At 33.2% G+C, this 12,631-nt stretch overlaps 2 protein-coding genes across 3 annotated transcripts in view; both read left to right on the top strand.

Moving 5' to 3' along the window:
* LOC126892060 (cathepsin L-like proteinase) overlaps positions 1–4,851 on the top strand; it is a 34,891-nt gene extending 30,040 nt beyond the window's left edge. Inside the window, exon 5 of one of the 2 annotated variants that reach the window (XM_050661495.1) lies at positions 4,535–4,851. In XM_050661495.1, coding sequence (XP_050517452.1) covers positions 4,535–4,785 — 251 coding nt within the window. In that variant the 3' untranslated portion in view covers positions 4,786–4,851. Of the gene's footprint in view, positions 1–400; positions 730–4,534 lie in introns of those variants that run through there. The other variant, XM_050661496.1, reaches the window with a different exon arrangement.
* LOC126892058 (cathepsin L-like proteinase) overlaps positions 1–12,631 on the top strand; it is a 153,698-nt gene that overhangs the window by 45,256 nt on the left and 95,811 nt on the right. The gene's annotated exons all lie outside the window — the stretch shown is intronic.

The following is a 12,631-nucleotide window of genomic DNA, read 5'->3' as shown; positions in this document are numbered from 1 at the left end:
TTCATCACAGTCACAATTTGCATTTAACCAACTGCCAAGGTATTTAAAATGGTTTACCCGTTCTATCTCCTCTCCATCAACAGAAAGTACACCTTGATCTACATTTATATTTCCAACTTCCATCCACTTTGTCTTTGAAATATTGATTTTTAGGCCTCACCGATAACTTGCTTCACTGACTAGATTTACTAATGTCTGGAAATCTTCTAAATTTTCTGCAAGAATGGCTGTGTCGTCAGCGTATCTGATATTGTTGATTACTTCTCCGCCCAGTCTTACTCCTCTTGTCTGTCGTCCAAAGCCTCCCTTAAGATCTTTTCAGACTACAGATTAAAGAGACTGGGTGACAAACCACAACCCTGTCGCAATCCGGTAACAATTATATTTCGTTTATTTTTAGCTACTGTGGGACCCATATCTTCTACTGTCGATGCATCCTATTGGTCATTGTATGTAGGAGGTATCCTGAATGAAACGGATTGTGGACGTTATCTCAATCATGCTGTGCTTGCTGTGGGTTACACCGATGACTACATCCTGATCAAAAATTCTTGGGGTGAAGACTGGGGTGAAGAAGGATACATAAGGCTAGCTAGAGGACAAAACACATGCGGAATTAACGAAGACAATTCCTATCCCGTTTTGTAAATTTTAAATTTAAATTTGGGCCAACAACAATGAAAAATATGAAATAAATTTATAATAAACCAATATCATTGTACCGATGTACACCGCCTTTAAAAAAGCAGTTTTGGGAAAAACAAGTTTAAAGTTCTGACAATTTTATTTTCAATTTTTTTTTGTCCGACAAATCAAAAGTGATGCACACCGGAATATGTTTTTGAATCGCGTAATAATTTACAGAAGAGACGGGGAACATTTGTTGAACGTTTCTCACTAAGCTCAAGCGCGCTGGAGCGAAGCTGCTGCAAAGTGAGTCGGAGGTAGAGATATTCAACACGCTGTATTTCCGGTAGTTTTGCTCCTAGTGATCCGAAATTTTCAGAGAGTATTCTTGAATTTATACACTTTCATTTAAAATAATAAAAAATTAAAAATTTCAAAACTTCTAATTTCAAATTTTCGAAAATCTAGTAATAAGTATAATTAAAACGCCCTTTGAAATCCGCTATTGATATCAAAGGAAAACATATCTTTTTGACAGTAACTTGGTCCTTAAATATTTGGTACTGTCGCCCCAAAGAAATGGTCTCACAATCTTTCATTGCCCCAATTTTTGGTAACAACTTCTTCTTCTTCAGGTGCCGTGTCCGTATTCAGACGTTGGCTGTCATCATGTTTACAAGTTCCTGAAACCTCTCTCTATCGGCTGCTGAGCGAAATAATTCTTCTACCGTGGAACCACACCATTGTCTAATATTACGCAACCATGAAAGTTCCTTTCGACCAATCCATCTCCCTCCACCTTTCCCTGTATTATAATGCGAAGTAGATGGTATTTAGGTCCTCTAATTATATGGCCGAAGTATTCTGTTTTTCTCCTCTTTATCATGTTTATGAGCAGAAGTTCTGAATTAATCATTTGGAGAACATCTTCATTGGAAGTGTGCGAAACCCACGATATCTTTAGGATTCGTCGATAACACCACAATTCGAATGCTTCTAATTTATTTAGCATTGTGGTTTTTAACGTCCATGTTTCACAACCATAAAATAATATAGACCACACGTAACATTTTAGCACCTTCTTGCGAATGTTCATCGACAGGCTTCGGTTACATAAAACTGGTTTCCAGGTCATAAAACCTTTACGTGATATTTCAATCCTGTATTATGGGCCATTCCACGAACATACGCCTGTTTTGGATTACTTCGACCACGAATATTTTACTCTGCAACATAAGAAGTACGAAAGTAAATGGCGCTAATAATTATTCCAATAAACAACAATGTAATTTGCAATTTACTTTCGTTCTTCTTATTTTGCACAGTAAAATATTCGTTGTCGAAGTAATCCAAAACAGGCGTATGTTCGTGGAATAAGGTATATCTCTTCATCACACTCGCAATTTGCATTTAACCAACTGCCAAGGTATTTAAAATGGTTTACCCGTTCTATCTCCTCTCCATCAACGGAAAGTACCCCAAGTAGCACCGAACGGGTTTATTAAGTCTTTTAAGGATGCTTTAAAACTGTAGAATAAAACTAAAATTAAAACCATTTGATTTTTAAGTAAACCTTAAGGTTGCAATAAAACCGCTTTCAGCATAAAAGTACCCGCTCTGAAAGAGGTCAGTAAAACCAAAAATAAAAACCTTCTTAAAACTTTATTTTCTTAAGCAACTGGTTTTTAAGGTGCTTTTAAAACCATGTTAAAAGACACTTTAAGTGCAGGCAGTTTTATAGCAAACTTAAAAAGGTTATGGAGACTTTTAAAGACAATTTACCTTATTAAATTATTTTTTAAACCCGTATACTTCTATACAGGCCAACAAATTTTTACATGTGTTATGATAGGTAGATACGTATTTGTAACCATAAAATATTAAAAAGTACTTGGTTATTTCAGATCAAGATAGAGACACACTTGCGTACCTAACTTTATTGATAATGTTAACAAAAATAGGTCTAAATAACTCACGCGTCCTATAATTTCTAAATTTTACCTACAATTTTAATGTTTTAATGTTAAAATAAATCGAATTAATGTCTTTGTCGCTTATTTATAATTTTTATGTAAGCCTTATATTATTGTGATCTATCATGGCTTTCAGCATCTCCAGAAAGCAATATGGCCGAAATCCAAATAAAACTATTTAGTCTATCGACAGAGAATTGTTAAGATCCAACGGTTTTATTTTATACCTTTCCAAGAGCATATATCCTACGTAAAAGCAAGGTTGCCTTGGAATTAAAACCGTTTAGTTTTATTGCTTCTGTCAATAATGCCACTCGGTTTTAATGTGAATCTAAATTAAAATCGAGGCGTCGTAGTGTTGTGTGTATATTTCTTCCATACTAACTGTACTTCTACTTTTTACAGCACACTACACCACTGTTTCGCTCTAAAACAAATGGCCGACCATTTTGGACATGAAAGAAGAGGGGATGAGTTTAGTTTTATTGTTTCTAACAATCAGCATAGTTTAGTCTTTACGATAACCAAATTGATTCAGTTAAGAGCGTTTGGTTTTAATATAGCCTACTAATTGCATTTAAGAACGCAACTTTAATGAAAACTAAAAAAATAGTTTTAAGGCATATGTTTTACTGACATAAGTCTTGAGATCAAGTAGTTTTAATAATATGTTTTTTTTAGTCATATTAGGAGAATCTTTAAAACTGCAATAATAAAACTAAGAGGCCACAAACTAGAATCTAAAAAAACCAAACAGTCCGGAAGTGCTTCATAAAACTGATTAGTAAACTGAGAATAAACCATTTTAAAACTACAATAAGACAAATTATCTATTAAGATTATTTAGTCTTATTTGATACTCTTATTAGATGCTTCAAAACTAGTGACAGATGCTTAACAGTTTTAAAGTTCTGGCAGTATATCTACAAGGTAACTTTAAAACCATTATCTTCTTATTTACCAGAATAAAACCATTATAAACCCTAAATAAAACTTAAATGTTTTTAAAAAACCATACAGAAGTAAAAACTTCTTTTGTATATTGGTATAAAAAGTTTTATTAAAAAACATAAAAGTCCTCCAAAAGGATTTGCAAAACGTTTTCAATCTGAATCAGATCATCCTCAGTGCGTTCTGCTTCGTAAAAGAAACTAGCAACTTTTTGTAAAAGGTTACATCGATATTAATGGTTTACATAATAATTAAGTGGTATTTATAACGACTCCAAGTCGATGTTACAGGATGAAATGTGTTAGGAGTGCTCAAAGGGCAACATGGTTCCCTGCTCGTTAAGAACTTGAGGTTCTTGCCAGTTCAATGGACATAGACCAACGGGGACTTTCCCATTGATTTTTTTTAATGTTTTTATTGTGCTACTTAGGACGCCTTGATCTACACTTATCTCTCCAACTGCCATCCACTTTTTCTTTGAAAAATATTGATTTTTAGGCCTCTCCGATAAGTTGCTTCACTGACTAGATTTACTAATGTCTGGAGATCTTCTACATTTTCTGCAAGAACAGCTGTGTCGTCAGCGTATCTGATATTGTTCATTACTTCTCCGCCCAGTCTAATGCTGGCTATTCACTTACGGATATCGAAGAGGCCATGGCAAGCAGGCCAGGACTGAAGGCCGTTATTTGAGTAGTTAAGTTAATGAACTGCGGTTGAGACGCCACACACATGCAGTTTTGTGATCGAGCGTGCCAACGCCTTTTCGAAAACTGCGTGTATGTGGTGATTTTGGCCTTCAATTAACCGCCTGTCAGTCGCCCGGCCTCTTCGATATCCTCAAGTGAGTGGCCAGCATTACTTCTCTTGTCTGTCGTCCACATCCTCCCTAAAAATCTCTTCAGACTACAGATTAAAGAGACTGGGTGACAAAACACAACCCTGTCGCAATTCGTTAACAACTATATTTCGTTTATTTTTAGCTAATGTGGGACCCATAGCTTCTAGTGTCGATGCATCCGAATGGTCATTGTATGCAGGAGGTATCCTGGATGACACGGATTGTGATAGAGATTGGCTCAATCATGCTGTGCTTGCTGTAGGTTACACCGATGACTACATCCTGATAAAAAATTCTTGGGGTGAAGACTGGGGCGAAGAAGGATACATAAGGCTAGCTAGAGGAGTAAACACATGCGGAATTAACGCAGATAATTCCTATCCCATTTTGTAAATTTTAAATTTAAATTTGGACCAACAACAATGAAAAATGTGATATAAATGTATACTAAACCAATAATAGGTACCATATTTTTCTTTTCCTTCCTCTTTTGTGTTTATTCCTATTAAAATAGGAAGAAGTTGAGCGAATTGCTCGAATATTTGAATTTTGCGGAAATAAAACGCACCTTTAATAAAAAAACGAAGTAACTCAAAATTCATGATTTTCGAGATTTAATCAAAAAGTGAAATAACTAGACGAGAAGAACCTGTTCCGTTTAACAGCCAGGTTAAAATGATGAAAATGAGAGAGAAAAATGATTTTCCCGCTCTTTTTTACTAACGCCTTTGCACAAACCGGTACTCGTAAAGTGGTGTAATTAAGTTATACTCCGGCTGTGTTTGGAGGTAAGATATCCGGTATTTTCAAAGAAAGTGATACAATACGAAACAATTCTGTGTTTTACTAACGAGTAAGTATATTATTTGCTATCGCTTTTTAGAAAAGTGTATTCTTTCAGATTTATTTCACTTTATTAGAAAACTAGTTGAAGATTTGTTAGTTCATTTATGAGTTAGTTCATTTTAGTAGAAATTATTTATTATTATGTGCCGTATTATTTTAACTTTATGCAGTTTCTAATTAAAAATTTAAAAAATTACTAAAGTACAATAAGTATTATTTCAATATTCTACTATTATTTTATTAGATAGGTAGTTAGAAACCTTCACGTTTTTGACTTGTTTCACTTTATTATAAAATCAACAATAATTATTGTAATAGTAATACTTTTAATATGCAATGGTTTGATGTTTTCATTGATACTTATGTACGTATTTTTTGATAATCCAATTTAATTAGATTCTTGTTGACTATCAGCTTCTTGTCTAACTAACCGGTATAATATTTATACTCGTGTTTTAGACTGGCGTCTTCTAGTCTAGAGCACAAAAATACATGGATTAGTAGCGAAAAATTCCTCATTGGATAATAATTCCATCAATGAAAAACCCGTTAATAATAAATGTGAAACTACGGAAGAAGTAAGTTTCAGTTTGTATTACTTTAATATATGTGTAAATACACATTGTTTTATTATAAACTAAGGCTTTTACTTGTTTCTATCAAACAGTAATAGTATCTTATGTAATAATAGTAAACTTACGTTACGTATCTGTGTCAAAAAATACAAAAAAAACTATCCCCGCTCGTTGTCTGAAAGAGCCATGTACCGAAAAGTGCAGACTTAAGTGCTCCGATAATATCAATACAGCAAACAGATATGGTATTTTTTGCAAGTTCTGGGAATTGGGCAGTTTGCTAAAGCAAAGAGCATACATAAATTCTTGTATGGATGATATTCAACCTAAGTACAGGTACACAAACGCTGAGAGTCCTAGGCGCTGCAACCAGGCTTTCCATTTTGTTATAAATGATTTCAAAATTAGAGTGTGCAAAACATTTTTTAAATCAACTTTAGATATTTCTGACCGCATGATTTTTACAATACAGACTAAGATTGATGCAAATGGTTTTGCACTGGATGATTTAAGAGGAAAACATGGCAAGCACAGAAAAAATGATCCCGAACTGATAACCGACATCAAGGGGCATATTAATTCTATACCAAGGGTTGAATCTCACTGCCTACGCGTTTCTACTTCAAGAGAATACATAGAAGGCAGCAAAACCATTAAAGATTTATACAATGATTTTAAATTAGAACAAGAGCGGAACAATAAAGAAATTGGTACATATATTACCTATTATAAAATATTTACTACTGAATTTAATATCGGTTTTTTCCAACCAAAAAAAAGATCGATGCGATCTGTGTAATGCCTACAACAATTCCAATGTTAATGAAAATAAAGACCTGGAGCAAGAATATAAATCAAATTTAGAAGAAAAAAACACTGGAGTAGGGCTGAGAAATTAAATGATTGAAACAAAGTCAGCCAAAATGTAAGAGTAGCTGCAATGTCATACAGGTAGTCTCCTTCATTTTATTATAAATCAAAACTGAACTGTTACAATTTAACGATGTCGAAACTGACAGAAAAAATCTAAGCAGGCATATAAAAATTTACACTGTTATTTTTGATCTAAATGTGATGCAAAATGAGGCTCCATAGAAATCGGTTCTTGCATATGGGCCTATTTAAAAAATATAAGTGAAGAGGGCGATGGTGAAAAAGAAGTCATATTCTATTCAGACAATTGCTGTGGAGCAAAACAAGAATAAGTATATAACGTCGCTGTATTTATTCGCTGTGCACACGTTAAAAATTAAGAGAATTACACATAAATTTTTAATAAGGGGCCACAGTCAGAACGAAGCCGATAGTGTGCACAGTCTTATTGAGAAAGAAGTTAAAAAGAGCTTGAAATCTGGATCTATTTACACTCCAGACCAATATGTAACTTTATCATGGAATGCTAGAAAATCGAACCCACCTTTAATTGTGCACGAGATGAATTGCCAATCATTTTATGATTTAAAAGGTTTGCAAGAAAAATTGGGGTATAACTTTACGATTAATACTGAGGGAGAAAATGTTAACTGAAACGAAATCAAAGCAATACAAGTGAACAAAGATAATCCTACATATTTTTTATAAGATATCATACAAGGATGAGACTTATAAACAGGTACATGTAAGGAACAAACGAAAAAAAAATAGGATCAATAACGGAAATAGCACTCAAACCCGCCTATACAGAAAAAAAAAAATTGAGTACAAACAAACGGAAAGATTTGCAAGCATTGCTATCTAAAGGATTGATTCCTTCTTTTTACTCCCAATTTTACTCCCGTAGTTCTAAGGTAAACGTTGTGCCATATTTGAGAGTAGCCACACATGTTTCTTGAAACAATCTATTTTATATTTTCGGTTTATTTTTAAAATGTATTAACATCTTTTCATTGTATTATTATAGTGTTACTTATGTTTTAGTTTTATTTTGTAATCAGGCAATTTTGTTAATAAAGATAAATAAACGAAATAAATATATTATAAAGAAAACGAAAATTCATTTTGTGTTTAAGAAAATATAGAAACAACTAGGATTAATTCAGTGTCAACTCAAAGTTTTTACATCAAAACTGCAACAAACCTAATTGTTTATTTTACATGACAGTTCATTTAGCAATAAAAGAGCATCATGTAGAATTATTTCATCTGCGCAGAATATATGTTTAATCATAAAGTGAAATAACTATAAACTATCAAAAGAACAACACATTTGCACCCTTAACAATAGACGAGAGGATTAGCATTTACTAAAATCTAAGAGCTTACTAATTAAACTCTCCACACCAACCTTTAGAATTCCTCTAACCCGTATGATTTTTGTGAAATTAATTTTTAACCTGTACTGTGCAAAACTTAAAAACTTTGACTGCAAATTCCCACAAACTGTGTTTTTTGAGTTATTTCTTTTTTTTTATTAAAGGTGCGAAAAGGCAGATATAGAGCACTGAATTTTATTTTAATCTTGCCTAAGTATACTTTCGTTCCTAGAGTATCTTCAGGAGCATTTCGTCAAAAAAGGAAGGTATCCTCGAATGTCATTAACATTTGTCTGAATTCTTCTTCTTGATGCGCCTATCCGTGACGAATGTTAACGATCATCATGGCAATCTTCACTTTATCTGCAGCAACGCGGAAAAGCTGCACAGATGTTGTGTTGAACCAGGTTCTGAGGTTCTTTAACCAGGATGTTCTTCTTCTTCCTAGACCTGTCTGAATGGTGGCAACTAAACTTAATATACATAATATAACAAATATTTAACATACACCAGGTGAAATACAAATAGATAAAATTTGATTACCGGTACTTGTGTCCTTCTACATTTTGAAGATGGAGGATGGAGGTACAATGAATAATTCCTTATAAGGAAGAAGGAATTATTATTATTAGTATGTATTACTACTCCTTATTTTTTATAATAAGGAATTCTTCATTGTACCTCCATTTTCAAAATGTAGAAGTACCCAAGTAGGGTAAAGCGGGGTTATATGGGCCACTTTTTTTATCAAGATTTATTTTACGATATATAAACGTTTTATTAATGAAAAATATATCAATGTACTAGTGACCTTTTCCCATAATATATATCCATATATAATATCTCAAATATTTAAATAAATTATACAGGGTGTAACAAAAATACAGGTCATAAATTTAATCACATATTCTGGGACCAAAAATAGATCGATTGAACCTAACTTACCTTAGTACAAATGTGCACATAAAAAAAGTTACAACCCTTTGAAGTTACAAAATGAAAATTGATTTTTTCGAATATATCGAAAACTGTTAGAGATTTTTTATTGGAAATGGACATGTGGTATTATTATGATAGGAACATCTTAAAAAAAAATTATAGTGAAATTGGTGCACCCCATACAAATTTTATGGGGGTTTTGTTCCCTTAAACCCCCCAAACTTTTGTGTACGTTTCAATTTAATTATTATTGTGGTACCATTAGTTAAAATCAATATTTCTAAAACTTTCTTGCCTCTTAGTATTTTTTCGATAAGGCAGTTTTTATCGAGTTGCGGCTTCTTTTTTGATATGTTTACATAAAAATTTTATGGGGGTTTTGTTCCTTTAAACCCCCCAAATGTTTGTGTATGTTCCAATTAAACTTTTACTGCGGTACCATTAGTTAAACACAGTGTTTTTAAAACTTTTTTGCCTCTTTGTATTTTTTCGAGAAGGCACTTTTTATCGAGATATTACTTCTTTTTTAATATGGTTCAAAATATACCAAAAAATGTAAATCATAAATAAATTTTCATTTTATTACCAAGTCTTCATAATCGTACTTAGCCATATACAAATATGTGGTAGATTTGACAAATATTCAAAATATCTCGATAAAAACTGACTTTTCAAAAAAGTACTAAGAGGCAAAAAAGTTTTTAAAATATTGTGTTTAACTGATGTTACTACAATAGTAATTAAATTGGAACGTACACAAAAGTTTGGGGGGTTTAAAAGAACAAAACCCCCATAAAATTTTTATGGGGTGTCCAATTTCACTATAATTTTTTCTTAAGAAACTACTGCCATAAAAATGCCACATGTCTATTTTCAATTAAAGATCTCCAATAGTATTCGATATATTGGAAAAAATCGATTTTCATTTTGTAACTTCAAAGGGCTGTAACTTTTTTTATGTGCACATTTGTACTAAAGTAAGTTAGGTTCAATCGAACTATTTTTGGTCCCAAAATATGTGATTAAATTTATGACCTGTATTTTTGTTACACCCTGTATAAGGACTCTTTTTTGAAAATTGTTTCTCTGGGCCAGTTAACCTAACCGGTTGGGTTAGGTGGACCAGCAGTAGACCAGTTAACCTAACCAGTGGTCCACCTAACCTGATTAATCAAATCGATTCATTTTAATCTTCCTAATCAGATAAGATACTGCAGGTTGATAAAAAATACATTCTAATTAATCTTTTAGGCCGCATTGAGACACAAATATTAAAATATTAACAAACATTATATTCAGTCACATCAATATTAAAACAAAACATATTCTCATATCGGCCTCTTACATATTTAACTGGATTTAGTAAACCACACACTATATCCTCATAAGAAATAAAACTGGGATCCTCGTCTGTGTATATAAAACGATTTGAAGGATTCTGCTTCTTTAAAAAAAATTATTTCATAAACGTTATACAGTTTTTTATGACTTCTGCAGCATAATATCGGGAGGTTTTTTAACGTGCACTATTTACTGCTTTCGAAATATGGCTTTATCGCCTTTATTCAATAGCATGGTCTTCGAAAGTCACAAAAATGTAGATGTCCTTAAAAAGAATCAACCAAGAACGCCAACTTTTCGAAACCATCATGAAAAGGTAAACGGCGTATCGAGGTCAAATCATGCGAAATGAAAAATACCAGTTCCTCCAACTGATAATCGAGGGTAAAATAGAAGGAAAGAGAAGAATGGGACGCAAGAAAATGTCCTGGCTCCGAAACATAATAAGGCAATGGACAGTGATTAACGACTATCAATATCTGATACATATTGCAAGAAACAGAGAGTTAATGGAAAATGTGGTAGCTAACATCCATTAGTGGATTTGCATCTAAAGAAGAGAAGAGAAGAAACACCACTGGAATCAGTGCTCGGGCAAGTATAACACTTATGTAGCTCAACTTCAGGATTGTCGTAAAGATGTCAAAAAATCGGTTAGCTCTATCTCAGGATATAAACAATGTAATCTAACCGAAGAAGATTTGATTTCTGCTATTGGTAAGTATCCTCATCATCCAACCAATTTACGTCCACTGCTGGATATAGGTCTCCCCCAATTGTTTCCACACTTCACGGTTTTATACTGATTGTTGCCAGTTTTTTCTAATCCGCCTGATATTATCTATCCATCGTATAGGCGGCCTTCCTCTACTGCGTGTATCTTCTTTTGGTCTTCATTCCATCAGCTTTCGTGTCCATCTTGAATCTTTCAGCCTGGCGACGTGCCCTGCCTACTGCCCAGTTCCATTTGAGGTTGGTGACACGTTCTACTACATCTGTGATACCGGTTATTTGTCTGAGATATTCATTTCTTATTTTATCCCGTAGGGTTACGCCCAGCATGAATCTTTCCATACGCCTTTGAGTAACCCTCATTTTCGACGCTGTTGCCTTAGTTAGGTCCATAGATAAGGGTGGTTATGTTAGTGTCTCTGCTCCATCTTATGTCATTGCCGGTAATAAACATTGATCAAATACTCGTCTTTTTAAACTGATCGGTATACTGTTCCTAAATAGGTCTCTCAGCGCTCCGTATAGGCATATATTAATATTATTGTAATTAATTTGGCGTACTACAGGGGGATAATACTCACTGCTCTCGCAAACGTATAAACTATTCATGAGGATTATCAACAACAGGCTAACACACAAATTGGACTCGTACCAACCAGTAGAACAGGCAGGATTCCGAAAGGAATATAGCACCCACATAACAATTTCATGTTCTTAGTAGATTCATAGAACATACTTTTCAGTAAAAGTATATACTGAGAATATGCGTAATTACCATTGAGAATGTGCACAGCACATACTGAGTATATACTACATTACAGTACTTAAACGTTCTATGTATATACTTAGAATGTACTACCGCACTTCTTTTCAGTATATACCAAGAATGTTCTTTTTAGAACATTCCAAGGACGTGCTATAAACCTTCTATGTGTATACTTAGAACATACTACCGCACATCTTTTTAGTTTATACCAAGAAGGTACTTTTTAGAATATTCCAAGGAAGTGCTATAAACCTTCTATTTATATACTTAGAACGTACCTACTACCGCACATCTTTGTATGGGAAGAATATATATTTTTAAGAATATTCTAAGAAAGTGCTATCAAGTGCTATATTGCTTAGAAGTATGTTTTCAGCATCACCTAATCTCATCTTAGGTTCTACTGGTTCTACCAAATACTTATTATATTTACATATTTTAATTGCAAATGAGAATGTAGTTAGTACCTACATTCTACAATATTACTTAAAAAGTAAGTACATATTTATAAATTTTAGTCATTTATATAAATCATTATATATTTAGCTAAACTAAACTATGCATAAGTAACTAAAATTTATATAATACCGTTGATTGAAATATTGATATGGGAAGATCTCTCATGCTTCACTAAAAATTGAGGCATTCTATCACCGACATTCACCGAGTATCTCTATCCTTCTTTCAAAAACGCGAATACGATCTTCTGTCTCTTACAAACTGGAAAATTATTGAAAAATAGATTCTTCGGTAGGTACTGCCCCAGTGGATTCATCGCAAACTATACT

Source organism: Diabrotica virgifera, chromosome 9, assembly GCF_917563875.1.
Source record: "Diabrotica virgifera virgifera chromosome 9, PGI_DIABVI_V3a".
Taxonomy (NCBI): Eukaryota; Metazoa; Arthropoda; class Insecta; order Coleoptera; family Chrysomelidae; genus Diabrotica; species Diabrotica virgifera.
Note: the sequence above shows the minus strand (reverse complement) of the source record. Positions and strands in the feature narration are given on the sequence as shown.